This window comes from Dama dama, chromosome 23, assembly GCF_033118175.1.
Source record: "Dama dama isolate Ldn47 chromosome 23, ASM3311817v1, whole genome shotgun sequence".
Taxonomy (NCBI): Eukaryota; Metazoa; Chordata; class Mammalia; order Artiodactyla; family Cervidae; genus Dama; species Dama dama.
In genome coordinates, this window is record NC_083703.1 from 75,199,615 (window position 1) to 75,218,022 (window position 18,408).

Genomic DNA, 18,408 nt, shown 5'->3' on the forward strand with positions numbered 1-18,408 from the left:
AGACAGTTGCTCAGAAGCTCAGGGTATACAGTATATAAAGAGGGAGCATCTGGGTTGAAATGAGAGAAGGAGCAGAGTTAACCACTTGCTGCCACCCCACAGTGACTATGAGGCAGTCCTTGGAGCCCCAAGACTCAGGGGAAACAGTCAGAAAACTGACAAAGCCAATCCTGAAAAGTGAAAGTGTTAGTTGCTCATTTGTGTCCGACTCTTTGTGACCCCACGGACTGTAACCTGTCAAGCTCCTCTGTTCATGGGATTCTCCAGGCAATAATACTGGAGAGGGTAGCCATGCCCTTCTCCAGGGGATCTTCCCAACTCAGGAATCGAACCTGGTCTCCTGCATTGCGGGCAGATTCTTTACTGTCTGAGCCAATACTAGGCATCTGCTAGGGAATACTCGAGATCTGCACACTATGGTCCACAGGCTGAATCCTGCCTGCTGCCTGCCGGCTATGGTTTTAATATTTTTAAGTGGATGGAAAAAAATTGGTAGAAGAATAATATTTTGTGATGTAAAAATTACACAAGGTTTTAATTTCAGCACCTACAAGCAAAATTTAATTGGCTCACAGCCACACCCAGTCATTTACGTATCATCTATGGATGGTTTCTCCCTGCAAGGGCAGAGTTTGAGTGGTTGTGACAGAGTGGCCAGCAAAGGGTTAAATATGTTACTGTCTTGTCATTTACAGGAAGAGTTTGCTGATGCCTGGTATAGAACATCTCTTCCTGCCCACATGGAAGACTTTGGCCTTGTATAGATCACGGCTTTGCTACTTTATCAACAATGTGATTGATTCTGGACATACCATGTCACCTCTCTGAACCTCACCTGTAAAGGATTTATAACTATTTCTAGCTTTCAGGGCTGTCGTGAAAATAAAATAAGCAAGACCCTTTACTGCATGATGGAGAAATACCCATATCACAGTGAGATTAACTTAGATGGTGTGTGCGTGTGTGCTCAGTCACGCAGTTGTGTCCAACTCTGCGACCACATGGACTGTAGCCCCCAGTCTCCTGGAATTTTCCAGGCAAGAATATTGGTGTGGGTTGCCATGCCCTCCAGGGATCGAATCTATGTCTTCTGTGGCTTCTGCACTGGCAGGCAGATTCTTTACCACTGAGCCTCCTGAGAAGCCAACTTAGATGGTACATGAATCAGTGTTTAGATTTTTAACAGGTAATTATTTTCAGGTATATTCAAAAAAATAGCACCCATAAGGCTCATGGTTTCATAGATAAGGTTTCTTGTGTTTGTTGGGGTAAATGATCAAAAGCTACTGGGGCAGACCTACCATCTCAGCTTTCAACACACACCTTCCATCTTTGGGTCCCAGGTAGCATCTCTCACCTGCAGCATCCTATTCACATCTCAGCCAGACGGAGCAGGAAGCAGGCAGGGGAGGACCAGAAGCCGCACACGCCATTCCCACTCATACCGCATTGGCTAATCGTGATCACATGACCATATCTAATTGCGAGGGAAGCTGAGACATTCAGCCTTTTCTCTGCACAGTCATGTGCCAAGGTGGGGGTTCTATTATTAAAACTGCAAAGGAAGAATTAAGATTGCAATCTCTGCCCTCTTATCTGCCAATTTAAAAACCTCCGTGTAAACAAAAAGACAGGATATGGCAGCCATTTTGAAATTAGGGAGGGAAGACCGAGGGAGTCACAGCCACGCCAGTGAAGAGTCCTGACATCCCTGTGCCTGGGAAGTGGCCTGGCACTGCCCTGCTCTGACAAGGAAGATAACCCTCTGTTCTCTAAGTCACTTGCAGTCGGGCCTCCTCTTATCTTCAGCCAGAAGGATTCTCACGGATGCTGCTGATTTGACAGGGAAGGGAGTAGGCTCTGTGGCCAGGCTGTCTGGGTGCGAAGCTGGGCTCTGGGTTTGCATGCCTTGCACGCTGTGTGACTGGGGAAGTCAGTTCTCCTCTCTGAGCCCTCATTTAGCCATTTAAAGGCACGGCAGCCACTTGTGTTTTGTCGCCTTTAGAACACAATTTCTGAGATTTAACTGAATCTAATTCCTCAGCTCACAGTAGGTTCTCATTCTCTGTTGCATGAGGCCACTCTTACTGATTTATTAGTTTGGTCCCTTTTATCCCCATTTCCCAATTCCATCCTTTTCAGAGCAACCCCTCTGATGCATTGAATGTGTAGCTTTTTCTTTGTTTATGTTCTTGCAAAATGTTCCGTCTTTTGTAAGTATTTTTAATTTACATAATAGTATTGTGTTCTCTTGGGTTGGCCCAGACATTCTTTTGGGTTTTTCCATAAAGTGTATGGGCTTCCCTCATAGCTCAGTTGGTAAAGAATCCTTTTGCAATGCAGGAGACCCCGTTCGATTCCTGTGTCGGGAAGATATGCTGGAGAAGGGATAGGCTACCCACTCCAGTATCCTTGGGCTTCGCTGTGGCTCAGCTCATAAAGAATCCGCCTGCAATGCAGAAGACATGGGTTCGATCCCTGAGTTGGGAAGATCCCCTGGAGAAGAGAAAGGCTACCCACTCCAGTATGCTGGCCTGGAGAATTCCACGGACTGTATAGTCCATGGGGTCGCAAAGAGTCTGACATGACTGAACAAATTTCACTTTCACTTTCATAAGATGTTACAGAAAACCCAATGAACTTTTGGGCCACACCAATATACCTCATTCTGGCTTTCCCTATTACAACTAGGTTTTATGAGATTTATATAATTATGCGTGCATGCTAAGTTGCTTCAGTTGTGTCTGACTCTTTGTGACCCTATGAACTGTAGCCCACCAGGCTCCTCTGTCCATGGGATACTCTAGGCAAGAGTACTGGAGTGGGTTGCCATGACCTCCTCCAGGGGATCTTCTCGACCCAGGGATCAAACCCACATTCCCTGTGGCTTCTGCATTGCAAGTGTATTCTTGACCGTTGAGCCAACAGGGACGCCTTATATAACTTTATGTCCCTCTGAATCTTTGCTCTAGAAAGCAGTACGGTGCTCAGTCAGGGTGCCCTCCACAATCTACCTCCTCTATCACTAGCAGTGGCGGCCATATCTGAACCCTGGCCCTGACCCAGCATACCACAGGGACTGCTGTGCTAAAGATGGTCACATGACATGTGTCTCCTTCTGGACTTTTGGTACTTGCATTCAGAGCCAAATTTCTGCATTCCAGGGTATATGCATGCTTAATTTGATTAAATATTTGCAGAACGCCCTTAGGAAAGGCTGAACGTTCACACTCTCTAGCAGCAAAGAGAGTTCCAGCGGCCCCCATTCCTGCCAACACTGGGCACTCTCCAGCCTTCTTATTTTTGCCAATCTCACTGAAGTACATTTCATTGTTGTTTCAATTTACACAGTACCGACTTCATAAGGCTGTTTTGAGAGGCCAAGGAGGTAATGTACGTTAAGTGTTTAACTCATTACTTAGTACATAGTAAATGCTCAATAAATGCACTTAAAAAAAAGGTACTGTGGTTTGATTTATCTAATCCTCAGTTACTCTCAATATTAAACTTGGCACACAGTAGGTGCTCAATAAGTGCATCCCCCCTGCCTTCCCCAACACTGTTTGATCATCCCCACTCCTACTCCCCCACCCTGGTGGAGTTGCTCCCAGTCCCTTCCCACAGACTCACCCGCAGTCTCTTCACTCTCCCAGCTGAGGTCCTTACGAGACTCCCTGTGACCAAAGAGACTCTTCAAGATGGCATTGGCGATCGGCAGCATCATGGCAGTAGAGGCGGTGTTGCTCAGCCACATGGACAGAAACGAGGTGGTTGCCATCATCCCCAGGATGAGCCTGGGGACAGAGGGAGTTAGGGGCAGATCCAGAACCAGGGCCCCTGGTCCCAGTTTGCATCCTACTTGTCTACAGATGGAAAGTCAAGGCCCAGCGAGGATGAGCCAGTGACCAATGGAAACCAAATCCACTCACCGTGCTTATTCTAGCTCCTAAGGAAATTGACTAGGTGTATGTAAGTGACCTGACCTCAAGTACCCAAGGGAAAATAGTTCCGGACAGGCACCAACCCTAAATTTTCTCTCCTTTGCCCCCAAATTCTTGATGGCTCCCATTGCAGACAAAAAGATGCCTGCACACCAAGATTTTTCACTATTTTACCCTAAACAATCTTTCCAGCCTCCTCTCCCTCGTCCCTTCTTCCCAGGCTCCCCTCTCAGGCTCTGCTGAATTTCCCATCAGCCCCCAAACACGCCTTGATGCCCTGACTGCCTGCCATCACTTGGTCCTTCCCACCAACAGGAATCTAAATTTAGTGCTTTTTCCCTTTACATTGAACTCTTAATCCACCTGGAATTTATTTAGATGTATAGACAGCATATTAAAAAGCAGAGACATTACTTTGCCAACAAAGGTCCGTCTAGTCAAGGCTATGGTTTTTCCAGTAGTCATGTATGGATGTGAGAGTTGGACTATAAAGAAAGCTGAGCGCTGAAGAATTGATGCTTTTGAACTGTGGTGTTGGAGAAGACTCTTGAGAGTCCCTTGGACTGCAAGGAGATCAGTCCTGGGTGTTCATTGGAAGGACTGATGTTGAAGCTGAAACTCCATACTTTGGCTACCTGATGCGAAGAGCTGACTCATTTGAAAAGACCCCGATGCTGGGAAAGATTGAGGGCAGGAAGAGGAGGGGATGACAGAGGATGAGATGGTTGGATGGCATCACCGACTAAATGGACATGAGTTTGGGTAAACTCCAGGAGTTGGGGATGGACAGGGAGGCCTGGCATGCTGCGATTCATGGGGTCGCAAAGAGTCGGACACGACTGAGCAACTAAACTGAACTGATAGAGCAAAGTCAGATCTAAGAAGAATTTTTTTTTTAAATGAATCAATTATACCAACATTTACCATTTACTGAATCCTTCCCTTCCCCACAGATCTAGATTTCTTCCATATTTTTAAATGGAAATCTATTTTAAAAAAATCTATTTCTGAACTAGTGTCATACTGTTTTCATTGTTATAACTTTAAAACCCTGAATATTCACTAGAAGGACTGTTACCGAAGCTCCAATACTTTGGTCACCTGATACGGGGAGTCGACTCATTGGAAAAGACCCTGATGCTGGGAAAGATTGAGGGCAGGAGGAGGAGACGACAGATCCTGAGATGGTTGGATGGCATCATCTATTCAATGAACATGAGTTTGAGCAAACTGTAGGGGATAGTAAAGGACAGGAGAGCCTGGCATGCAGCAGTCCATGGGGTCTCAAAGAGTTGGGAAAAACTTAGTGACTGAACAACAACAAACTTTAAAACATGTTTGATAGTAGCCTTATCCTTTCTTCAGTGTCAAATACAACCTCCTCCAGGAGGAAGTCACCTGGGCTGCATCCAGCTTCTCATCCTCATTTGCTCCCCACGTGGCAGCCAAGAGGAGTTTTTTTAAAAATGCCATTCTGGTTATGTCGCTCCCCAGCTTAGAATTCTTTAAAGCAGAGATTCATAGACAGAGGGGCCATGAATATAATTCAGGACGGAAATGATGGGAGTAAATGAAGCCCTACTTTACTAACATCTAATATTCCCTCATAGGTCAGTTGGTAAAGAGTCCGCCTGCAATGCAGGAGACCCCGTTTTGATTCCTGGGTCAGGAAGATCTGCTGGAGAAGGGATAGGCTACCTACTCCAGTATTCTTGGGGCTTCCCTTGTGGCTCAGTTGGTAAAGAATCTGCCTGTAACGCAGGAGACATAGGTTCGATCCCTGGGTTGGGAAGATCCCCTGGAGAAGGGAAAGGCTACCCACTCCAGTATTCTGGCCTGGAGAATTCCATGGGCTTGTATAGTCCAAGGGGTCGCAAAGAGTTGGACATGACTGAACGACTTTCACTTTCACTTCAATAGAAATTGAATACTTCTTTCAGTGATTAATGAAGACAATAAAGTTCAGTATTATTAGAAGGGACTTGGTTACAGCTTCAAAACTACAGTTACTAGGCTGTTGCTAGATCTCATCATTTATTGTGTTAATAAAGAAGTTCATAAGGTATTCTATCAGAAATTTTTTTCTATCACAAATTTGTGTGGTTTTAAAACATTATTTGGATAAGTGCATTTTGCTGTGATTGTTGTTGTTTTAAATCCTCATGTGCTTTATGCACTTAAATAACATTACTGGGAAGGACGCCTTAAGATGCAGCAAACTGCCAAAAAAAAAAAAGAACAACAATAACCTTATTTTAAAGGCCATTCAATTCTCTTTAAATGAAAGCCTGTATCCTATCCAGGAGGCTCAAGGCCCCGTAGGAATGGACCCTATCTCCTCGTCTCTCTAAGGCCATCTTTCCAACCACTCCCCACCCACTGGATCACCTTGGCTGGTAAACAGAAAACCAGGATGACAGAGCCAGCACTTACTGTTGAGACCATCATATCATCATTTTTATAGGCAGAGAGAGGGTAGGTCACGCCCAGAGCAGGAAAGGTAGGATTCAGCCCCAAGTCTCCTGAGTCAAACTGCTAATGGCCCTCTCTAAAACTACTGGACACGAATCCCTGGGGGGAAGTCTGGGAACCAGCATTTCAGCGGACTCCCAAGTGATCCTTACGTAATTTTAAGAACTACCCAGGAGCCTAGCACTGCGCCTGGTGCACAGAGTGGGGCTCACTACGTATTTGGGAAATGAATGAACAGGTGGATGGTGGGACATGATGCGTTTGTCACTCCAGATGACCGGAGCAGGAAGGGTGGGCTTGGGCTCCGAGAGACGGGGTCCCTCTGCCTCCCACCTCTGGGCTGGACGCCGTTCCGGGGCCTCACCTGGCCGGCTGGACCCCGGTTAGCATCAGGACCTTGAGGGCAATTCTCCGGTGCAGGTTCCACTCCTCGATGGCGCTGGCCATGATCAGACCGCTGAGGAAGAGGAAGTTGGTGTCCAGGAAGTACTGGGCACAGACCTTGTTGGAGGGCAGGATGCCCAAGAAGGGGAAGAGGACGATGGGCAGCAGGGCCGTCACGGAGAGGGGCAGGGCCTCGGTGCACCAGTACACCGCCATGAGCAGGATGACGAACAGGCAGCGACCTTCCTGCAGGGGGAGATGAAGGCTTAGGAGGGTCAGCAGAGCTTGGGGTGGCAGGGACAGAAGAGGTCCTGGTGCAGGGCCCATCCCCGAGGCACGTTCCCTGGGGAGGCAGTGGAGAGGGTACATGCCCAAGGCTCAGACCTTGAGCAGGTGGTGTCACCGATCTGAGCCTCATTTTACTCAACCATAAAGTGGGGGAGCCATATCTGCCACTTTATAGGACTGTTTGAAGGTCACGTGAAATACCCCCATTGTCTTTGAAGTGGTCCCTGAGATGAGCAAGAGAGTGAAAGTGGTTTGAGGGACTTCCCTGGCGGTCCAGTGGTTACGACTCAGTGCTTCCACTGCAGGGGGCATGGGTTCGATCCCTGGTGGGGGAACGAAGGTCTTTCGTGCCACACGGCACAAAGAGAGAGAGTGTGTGTGAAAGTTAAAGGAGTCTGCTTGACGGGCAATCCTAGAGAGCTCTGGACGGGCACTGAGGAAGTGAAATAGAAAAGGAAGCCAAGATGATGTATTAACGAGATGGTTACCACTGTGGGAGGCTGGGATGCAATCTTGATCGGGACCCCAGAAGAGAGTGTAGATCAGACCTCTCCCCCCAGGAGGCAAGAAAGCTGCAACTCTTGGTCATCATCGGCTGAGTGTTGCTCGTGGGAGCGTTAACTCCCCAGCACTTGGGCCTGCCCTGTGCAACAGCCAGAGGACACGCTCCTGCCAAGCATCCTGGGTTCAGTAAGAAGCTACTGGCCTGTGCAGAATGGTGAGTGCCAAAGGAGATGCGGACAGAGCCCCAGTAGCTACTGCCGCACCCATACACGGCATTTAGCACAACATCCAATACCTGGTACACACTCTATAAAGAGTGATAATAGTTACTGATATTTATTGGGTTATTGGTCTTCCCAGGTGGCTCAGTAGTAAAGAATTCTCCTGCCAATGTAGGAGATGCAGATTCGGTTCCTGGGTGGGGAAGATCCCCTGGAGGAGGAAATGGCAACCCACTCCCATATTCTTGCCTGGAGAATCCCATGGATAGAGGAGTCTGGGGGACTACAGTCCATGGTACTGCAAAGCAGTCAGACATGATTTAGTGACTAAACAATAGCAACAACCTTGGGTTATTAAGTACCAGGTGTTGTTTATTCCTCACAAAATCCCAGTAAAGTAGGTGCAATTAATATGACCATTTGATGGATTGGTCATTTAAGATGCAAGGAGGTCACTAGCGAGGCAATGACTGTGAACCAAGGCAGTCTGCCTCCAGAGCCAACTCGCTTAACCAAGTTGTCAGCTGATTACTAGAATCTAGGACAGCCTGATAATGCAGTTTCAAAGATTCAAAACAAAACAGATTGAGGCTAATTCAAGTGCAATCTATTCCAGAGAGATCCTCACAGACACTAGGAAATAATGTTTCACCAACGAGTTAGGCGTCTGTTAGCATGGTCAAGTTGACAGATGAAATTAACCTGAAAGCAGATTATTATACCTTACTGGTTTTCTCCTCTACTAGAATGTAAACTCTAGGAGGGCTGGGATTGTGTCCCTGAAGCCAAGAGCAGTGCCTGGAACTTTTAGTAGGAACCCAAAGTATTTGTTGACGTGACTAATACTTATAACTCAGAGACAGGGCTCATAACACACTCACTGTCTTCCATTCCGCAAACATTACTCCTGGCCAGACTGGGAGTTGAGATGAGGAAAATGACTGAGACATTGTCATGCACTTTTACCAGCAAATCTGTGCCAATCATAGGACCATTTTCAATAGTTAGTTCTTCTCACACTCAAGTGACCTTATCAGACTCTACCCACTTAGTATTCCTCAAGTGGTGTGCCGGGAAATGTTTAACAAATGGCTCTCTGAAAAACTGCAGGTATGTGTGTGTAAAAGTTCTTAATTACTATTCAGTTCAGCTAAGAAGTCACTCCAGTCATTGATCAATGAGTTTAGTTCCACTATGAATGTTTGTGTGTGGTAAGTTGTGTCTGACTCTTTGCGACCCCATGGATTGTAGCCTGCCAGACTCCTCTGTCCAGGAATTCTCCAGGCAAGAACACTGGAGTGGATTGCCATTCTCTTCTCCAGGGGATCTTCCAGACCCAGGGATTGAACCCACACCTCCTGCCTTGGCAGGCGAATTCTTTACCACTAGTGCCACCTGGAATGTTAGTTATATTTTCCTTTATATTAATAATTAAGACAAAATGGACTCAATGAATAGTCCATTTATCAATGGTGTGTCTTCTTTATTGAATCAAATGACGGTTTTCAAATACTGGAGGAGGGGACTTCCCCGGCGGCTCAGTGGTTACGACTTCGCCTTCCAATGCAAGGGTGTGGGGGTTTGTTCCTTGGTTGGGGAGCCAAGATCCCACATGCTTCCTGGTCAAAAAACCAAAACATAAGGCAGAAGCAGTATTGCAATAAACTCAATAAAGACTTTTAAAAAATGGTCCACATGAAAAAATATTGGATGAAGAGTTCCTCATTTTTTGTACAATTCACAATGTCACAGCTATAGACAACACATTTTGAGTGTGATCTGCATTACTAACTTTTCCCATCACCTTAAGACTAGACACGCACCCAAACAATAAGCCAAGCCCTGATTTGTAGCGTTTACTGATTTCTATGCTGTGAATACCTCTACATGGCTGATTTCAAGCCACCAAGTTACATCACTGGGCACAGAACGCTTAGAGAAAGACAGCGTCACAACACTACAGTATTCCCAATGCACATATAGAGGTAAATAACAGTAGAGGTAAATAACCATAGATGTAGATAACATCAAGACCTTACAAAATAGTAACACAATTAGGAAGTGATGAGCTTTGACTACTATCTTTGTTTTGATTATTTAACACCAATTCATAAAATTTCACCTTAGTGTCTATGTTCAACAACTAGCTAGCAAAATTCATGAAAATTTAACCATCGGGTCTCGTGAGCCAGGAACACGCAGGCTCCAGTCACTGTTGTGGGCCTCCAGGCAGAAGAATGCACATGGAAAGCCCCCAAAGAGTCAAGGTCATTCTGAGGCAAACTTGACATTCTCCGACCCATGTGTGGTATCATGCATCCATCGTTTAAAAATATACAATTATTTGCTGTCAAAGCTTGCTGCTGGCTTTGGAAGACATGCCGCATCTATCCTGTTTTATACACCACCTGACAGGCCAATAGGCATTTCAGTTTGAAAAAGATATGTGTGGCTAATCAAGCAAATACCATAGGCTGGGTGGCTTAAACGACAGACAATTATTTCTCACAGTTCTGGAGACCGGAAGCTCTGAGGTCCAGGTGTCAGCAGATTTGGGTCGTGGGGAGAACTCCGTTTGTGACTTATAGATGGCTATCTTCTCCTTATGTCCTTACTTGATCCTTCTCTGGTGCCAGGCATAGAGAAACATGCTTTCTTCTAATAAGAGCTATAATTTCATTCCCAGGCTTCCCAGGTGGCGCTAGTGGATAGAGAACCCACTTGCCAAGGCAGGAGATGTAAGAGTTTCGGGTTTGACCCCTGGGTCAGGAAGATCCCCTGGAGAAGGAAATGGCAACCCACTCCAGTATTCTTGCCTGGGAAATCCCATGGACAGAGGAGCCTGGCAGGCTATGGTCCACAGGGTCGCAAAGAGTTGGACACAACTGGAGTGACTTAGCACATAGCACAATTCCATCCCCACCCTCATGAACTGATCTTACAGCTTCAAAAGGATACTAAATAGATAGTATGAGCCACTTGATATCAATAAATTTGATTGGAGGAAATATAAAAACTTCTTGAAAAACATAACTTATTCAATTCAATATTAGAGAAAGAAATAGAAAAACTATGTCAATGGCTTTGAAAGAAATGGAATCAGTTAAAAACCCTCCTGCAAAAAAACAAAAACAAAAAATACTTCTAAGCCCTGCTGGCTTTGATGGTAATTCTACAAATGTTTAAGGACTAAATATCTATCTTACACAAATCCTTCCAGAGAATAGAGGGGAAAAAGGAGCACTTCTCAATCCATTTTGTGAGGCCAGAGTAACCCTGTTACCTGGGTTATCCTGACAAGGGTATGAAGCAAAAAGAAAAGAAAAGAATATTATAATAGTTGAGGTCACCTGGAAAATTTGAGCTCTGAGAAGCTCTATTTAGAACTGCCTTCCCAATCCTGCCTCACATCACTATGCAGCAGAATAATTATGGTAATAATGACAACCACCAACATGTTTTGAGCATTTATTAAATTCCAGGCATTTGACATGTATTAATTCATTTAACGAGAGGCCCTATTATTTTTCAGAGGGGATTATAGAAGACATTGGTTTAGTCATGCATGTGAAGCTGTGACCCAGATAATTCGGTCCCATGGTGGTGTTGCAACTCATGAACTGCATATCTAAACAGAAATTCTAATTTTTAAACTCTTTTCCTTTAAACATTTAAAGGACTCCAAGTATAGAGAGCTAACAAGTGCTTACAACTGGCCAGGTACTTTTCCTAGTAATTTACATGCAATAACTCATTCCGTTCCATAGCTCCTCTTGGAGGCAGGTATTATCATCTCCATTTTACTGATGGGACAACTGAGGCAAAGAGGTAAGTTGGCAAAGCCAGGTAACTTGACCAAGGTTGCTGAGGCAGAGCCAGAATTTGAACTCAAGGTGGCCTGACTCCAGAGTTCGCGCTCTGTACCACTCCGTATCTCTGCATGACCCACGGCTGCCCTTGCCAAATTCCTGGATCCTCTAGTATCCCTGGATACTAGATCTCAAACTCCTAGATCAAAAGAACCCCTCTGAAGCTCACTGGCTTGGTCTTGCCATCTATGTCCCTCCATCACTTCTCCCATCCAAGTACTAACCAGGCCCGACCCTGCTTAGCTTCCGAGATCAGATGAGATCGGGCGCGTTCAGGGTGGTATGGCCATAGACTCCTCCATCACTTCTCATCTGTGCCCCCACTGTCCCCAAAGAACACGATCTTAAAGACCATCATGTCCCCTCCCAATTTCCCCATTCCAGAAGCCTCACCCTTCCATTTTGTCTTCTGTTTTCCAGAGAATAATCTAACTGGAAGCTATCATCTTTCCTTTCATTCATATGAGAGCAACCACCAGCAGCACCATAGTAAGACTACTAAGAACCAACATTTACTGAGAACGTACTGTGGGCCAGACAACATTCCAACTACTGTCCCTGCATGGTCTCAGTTTAGCTGTGATTGTCACAACAGCCTTAGGAAGTAGGTCCCACACTTACCTCCATTTCACAGATAAGGAAACTGAAGCACAGAGTGGTTAAGTAACCTGACGAACATTACCAAGGCTCTGAGGTGGCACTAGTGCTAAAGAACCTGCCTGCCAGTGCGGGAGACATAAGAGACGCAGGTTCGATCCCTGGGTTCGGAAGATCCCCTGGAGGAGGGCATGGTCAAAACTGACCGTTCTACTTTCTATGCAGAGATCATGCATGTGCATTCAAGTAACTGGAGGATGTTAATTATTAATACTTTTCAAGAGTGGTGGGGAAGTCATGGTCTTCAGGACCGCGCGGTTTATAGAGGAAGAACGACCCCTATGGAATATATTTTTAGAGCAACAGCTGGAGAGAGAAACAAACATGATTTTTTTTAAATTAGCTTTATGAACTATAGTTTACACCCAATAAAATGCATCTATTGTAAGTGTACAGTCTGTGTTTCAACAAATGTATGAACCCACACAACCACCATCCCAATCAAGATACAGAACACTTCCAGTAAAGAAACGTGATAAATATGTACAATGGAATACTACTTGGCAGCGATATGTATGGACCTAGAAATTACCACACTAAGTGAAATAAGTCAGAAAGGCAAATATCATATGATATAGCTTATATGTGGAATCTAAAAATATGATACAAGTGAACTTACGAAACAGAAATAGACTCACAGACATGGAAAACACGGTTACCAAAGGTTGGGAGGATAAATTAGGAGTTTGGGATTAGCAGATACAAACTACTATATATGAAAATAGAGGACCTACTATATAGCACAGGGAACTATATTCAGTATTTTATAATAAACTATAATGGAAAAGAACCTGAAAAAATATATATATATAATTGAATCACTTTGCTGTACACCAGAAACTTACAAAACATTGTAAACCAACTATAGCTCAAAAAAAAAGAGATACAGAACATTTCCATCCCCCCGCCCCAGATACCTCAGGGGTACCTGAGGTACCCCTCAGCCCCTTTCAGGTCAGTTCTCAGGACCCCTCCAAAACACGGCTATGATTTCCATCACTATAGCATGTTTTCTCCTCCTCTAGGACTTGACTTAAATGGAATGATACAGAATGTACTTCCACATTTTCTGCTCAGTATCGTGTTTGTGGATTCATCCTCAAGGTTGTGTGTGTTTGCAGTTTGCTCTTTTTCATAGCTGCATAGTATTCAATCCTGTAAATATACCACTCTTTCTCTGCACATCTTCTTGCTTGTGGGGACCGGAGTGTTTCCAGTTCGGCATTATTGTAAATGAACCTGCTGCAAATACTAGAGCACTTCTGCTTCAGGGGTGACTCCTGCCAGTCCTTTAGCGCAGCGCTACTAACTCTGCACCTTAGATAGTGGGAGGGGTGTTGGTAAATTCTGGGCTGCGTGGGGGGCCTTTCAAAGGCCTTTGAGTCCCAGGCCTGGATTCTCCCTCTCCCTCTTTCCCCTCTTTTTTCCCTCCCTCTGTTTCTCTCACTCTGTCCCACTTTCTCTTCCCTCTCTGGGTTCTCTTGCCAGGAGGTCAACATCCATCTTTTGTGGAGAAATGACTCCAGATCCAGCACATGTCAGCCAGAGGGGGTGACCCAGGGGAAATGGTAGGAATCGGGAAGTCGATCGTTGGCCCTCACGGGGTTTGGGCAGTGAGTGGGTCAACAGTGTTTCATTGCCCTCCTGGTTAGGAATTGAAGCAGGGCCGAGGTGACCCCACGTAGCTCCCCTGCCCAGGCTGAGCTTCCTGTGGGCAAAGTGAATTCAGAATTGCCAGCTGGGTGCCAGGCATCTGGTGAGGAATTAATAAATACTGCTGCCCCTCACCCCCTGCAGGACTCTAGGCCAGAGCTGAGTTCCAGAGAGCAAGTCTCCCAGGAGGCCTGGAGGCAGGACCAGAGAGCTGGCCTGCAGACGCTAAGTGGTGGGCTCTCAGCGATTCAGCCGGCCAAGCCGGCTCGCACCTCCAGGGCTTTTCACCTGCTGCCTCCTCTGCCCAGCCTTCAGCCTTGATCTCTGCCTACCTCACTCCTCCTTGTTCAGCCTCATCTCAAAGGTCGCCTCTTCATGGACCACGCTACTGTCCGTGATCTGATCCCCACGACCCAGCCTCATTCTTGTCAAGCACTTTCCAGTGACTGAAGAATTTATTCGTTCACTTATCACTAGCTCTTTTCCCACCAGACCTCAAGCTCCGTGCAAACAGCGTTCTTCTCTGTGTTTGCTCACCTCTCTCCTCAGGGCCTCAGTGGACATTTGTTAAATGAATGATTGTGTGTGTGTGTGTGTGTGTGTGTGTGTGTGTGTGTGTTTAATCAATCAGTTGTGTCCGACTCTTTGCGACTCTTTAGACTGTAGCCCGCCAGGCTCCTCTGTCCATGGGATTTCCCAGGCAAGGATACTGGAGTGCATTGCCAGTTCCTCCTCCAGGGAATCTTCCCGACCCAGGGATCGAACCCATGTCTCCTGGTCTCCTGCATTGCAGGCAGATTTTTTACCCACTGAGCCATCAGGGAAGCCCAAATGAATGACTAAATGCTCTAAATCAGGCATCACAAACTCAAGTGCAAGGGACAATTTAATGAGTGAGGTGGACCAGCCTAAGAAAAATCACTTCATTTTCTGGAGTCTGATTTGCACTTCTGACAGTGCTGTGGGTATAGGGAACCGATCTTTCAACACAGGAACAAAATGACCAAGTTTGATGATAAATCACAGCTGGCACTGGCTTTCGTGTCATGGGCACAACAGGGAGAAGTGGGGACTCTGGTGAAGTGGGGAATATAGGCCCCTTGAAAACAGCAACTGCCGCTCAGCTCCTGACTGTTGCCATGGGGCCCAGGATGACAGCTCTGATTTTTCAAGAGAGGCTTGAAATTGTGCTTTCATGTGACATTTCACAGTTTTAAATTATTTGCTCATTAAAATGAAAGTATGGGCTGGAGGAAAAAAAAACCTTACATCTGCAAAATGCATCAGACCCACGGTCACCAATGTATGACCTCTCGTCTAAATGGTCTTAATGGGTGGAAAGTCCCAGGAAAGAGCTCACACATACACAATTCGGCTCTAATGTCAAGTTGTTCATGGATTACTAGGAATCACAAGATGCTCTGTGAAAAGTCCCTGTTCTGTTTAAAACCCCTCATTTTACAAGGACAGAAACTGAGGTCACAGCAGAAGCCACACGGAGCACAAGAGCAGATCTCGGGGTTCCTGGTCCAAATAGTGTATCAGGGAGCGGGGTCCAGTGGGGTCGGTTTTACTCCGGCGCACAGCACATCCGAGCCACCTCTACCTCTGAGCCCCCTGTTCTTTGAATTCAGACCAGCCACCTGGCCACAGGGAGAGTCAGTCTGCGTGTCTGCCGAATGGAATCTTCTTTCGAGTCCCTCAAGGGCAGGTTTGGGTAAAGGCTAGTGTCACATGAGCCCAAGTCCCTGTTCCTTTGAATTTTAACCTCTGGAGTCCAGAGGTAGAGGGAGGTGTCTGCTCTTGCAGGCTTACTTTCTGGCTCATCTCAAGAGTCATCAGTCTGCCCCTTGGCCACTCTGTCCGGTCTAGACGTTCCGCTTCAGGAAGGGGAATTTGCTGAGATGGCACAGGGTAGACGGAGTTGTGGCTCAAGGTGAAACATCGCTCACAGCCCCAGCCTGTGCCCTCCGCCAGCAGAAGCTGCCGTGACTCAGCTAAAACCCTCAGGGGGGGCAACCTGAAGGAGACTGCAGTCCGAGAAGACTGGGGTGAGAAGCCAGAAGGCTGCTCCTAACTATGAAGGCTGATTGAGCCCAGAGGCCAGAATCTGGAAGGACCTGATGTGGATGTGGTTGGGGGAAGGATGAAATGGAAAGTGGTCATTTCTTTTTCAGAAGGGAAAAGAATGCCAAGGAAATCTCTAGAACTAGGCTGTCCAAATATACCAGCTCTGGGCCACTGGTGGCTGTGTAAGTTTGAATTCATTAAATTTAAATGAAATTTAGAATTCCAGGTTCTCGGTCACACAAGCCACATGTCAAGTGTTCCACAGTTACATGAGACTAGTGTCTACCATTCTGGACAGAGACGATCTAGAACATCCCCATCACTGCAGGAAGTTCTTTTGGATGAGTCATTCTAGAGGATTCAGATCCGAGGGCCAGGAAACCTGGGTGTGGTGGTTTTGCCACTGGATTCTTGTGTCAAGTCACTGAGTTCATCCATCTGCAAATTGGGAATAATAAAGGTGCAATACCTAAATCCTAGAGGATCCCATGAGAAAGAATACACGTAAATGCATTCTGAAATACGTACTTAACAGGTAGACTAGGAGTGAGATTATGAATGAATTTCTTCATTTTCCCAAATTTCAACTATATATGTACATGTTTTTTTTAAAATAGACATTCCCTGAATACATATGTAATGTATCTATAAAATTCTGAGGTTGCACTCTCTTTTCTGAGAATTAGGAAATACTTCATTGTGCAGAAATTTGAGGCCAGCCTGATTTCTTCCCCCTTACAGCTCATCAATTTTTTTGCCTGGGTATCCATAAGATTATTTGGTTTAATCCTCAATTCATTCACGTTGCCATGATATAGCTCAGAGTTGATGAGTCTCTATACATTTTTTTTTCTTGGAGACAGAAAATTTGCAGATGTTTTAAATTAATTTGACTTCAGAGTCATTTATTTAATTAATCCTCTAGAATTAGAGGTAAATTAATTTTCTACCATTAAAGATTCCAACATTGTTTTCTGTTTTATTTGATTTCTCTTTCTTTCTTCTTCAGCAACACCAATTATGCAGAAGTTGGATTTCCTTTGTCTTCCATATTGATCACTTTTCTTTCATCCTTTCTCATTCCTTCTTAATTTTGTTCCATCTTCTTTAGTCTGTGTAACAAGTTCTTGATTATGTTTTTAATATTTTCCATCTTGCTATTTCCAGTAGAGCTTTTATAATAGTGTGGCTTCACTTTTCTCTGTCACCCACTTTCATTTCTCTTCTGACACTGCTTTTCTCAACTCCATCTACTTTTTATTCTCTTCTTTGAACCTTTTATTTCTTATCTTGAGATTTATTTTAGGAAGGTCATCATTTCTTTATTTTTTTGTGTAAAATACAGAGAAATGTCAGTTCAGTAGTTTCTCCTACTTCATAACACAACTCTTCCAGTGTTTTTCTTTGTTTATTTTTCATTTGATGTTCTCTTTCCTCTTATTTCTCACGCAACTTTTTGTAGGTCCCATGCTGGCTACTTATCACAGATCTTTGTTAAAGGAAAGTGTGTGGACAGGAGCTGGAAGGAAGCTGGGGCGGGCAGGTAACCCCGTGGATTATCTTAGATTCTTTGTCACCAGCGCTGTCCTGAAATATATTAATATCTCTACTCTAAGCAATAGACCTAGAGTGGAGATTAAATATAAAGACCTAAGAATATCACAGTTCTTCAGGGTCTCCTCGAGTAAGTCTCTGACCCACTGAGAGAGAAAATTAGAACCCTTGGAACCAAACGGCTGATTGTTATCTATCCTTTCTCTCACCTGCCACATTAACATCCTACTTCCTGCCAAGGGTCTTCAAGTCTCTTCATCCAGTTCATCTGAGCTCTGAACTGTCACATACATCTCACTGACTCTCCCTTCCCCTGTGCATGCTTCAGGCTTTGCCAGGATTAGGAAGGGCTCATAGAGTTGAAAAATCCTTCTGGAGACTTCTGCCTCCTGCTCAGGTGCTGTAGCAGCACATGCCACCCTTGGCTCCCTTCTGCACTTCGGTCCAAATCCCCTATCACTGTCAGCTCGTCTTCACAAACAGGGTGGGATTGTGGTCTGCCCTTCTTTTATCACATATGGCATTTCCTCCTCCCTTTGTTATTTTTCGTTTCTTTTTTCAGACTGCTTCAGAAAGGTGAATGGAATAGAAAAGTCTGGACTCCACCAATGTAGTAATTTTGTCATCAGAAAGTACTATATCTCCTTTTGCTTGTCTGTCTTTTCTAATCTTCCTACAATAAACACACACAGTAGAAATAGTATTGGGCTCCCCAGGTGGTGCTAGTGGTAAAGAACCCGCCTGCCAATGCAGGAGACGTAGGAGACACGGGTTCAATCCCTGGGTGGGGAAGAT

At 45.3% G+C, this 18,408-nt stretch overlaps 1 protein-coding gene across 1 annotated transcript in view; it reads right to left on the reverse strand.

The window, feature by feature from the left end:
* Positions 1 to 18,408, reverse strand: part of SLC13A3 (solute carrier family 13 member 3) — a 73,887-nt gene that overhangs the window by 37,653 nt on the left and 17,826 nt on the right. The window contains exons 2-3 of the mRNA XM_061127408.1: positions 6,778 to 7,043; positions 3,631 to 3,794 (exon numbers count right to left, since the gene is read on the reverse strand). Coding sequence (XP_060983391.1) covers positions 3,631 to 3,794; positions 6,778 to 7,043 — 430 coding nt within the window. The remainder of the gene's footprint in view (positions 1 to 3,630; positions 3,795 to 6,777; positions 7,044 to 18,408) is intronic.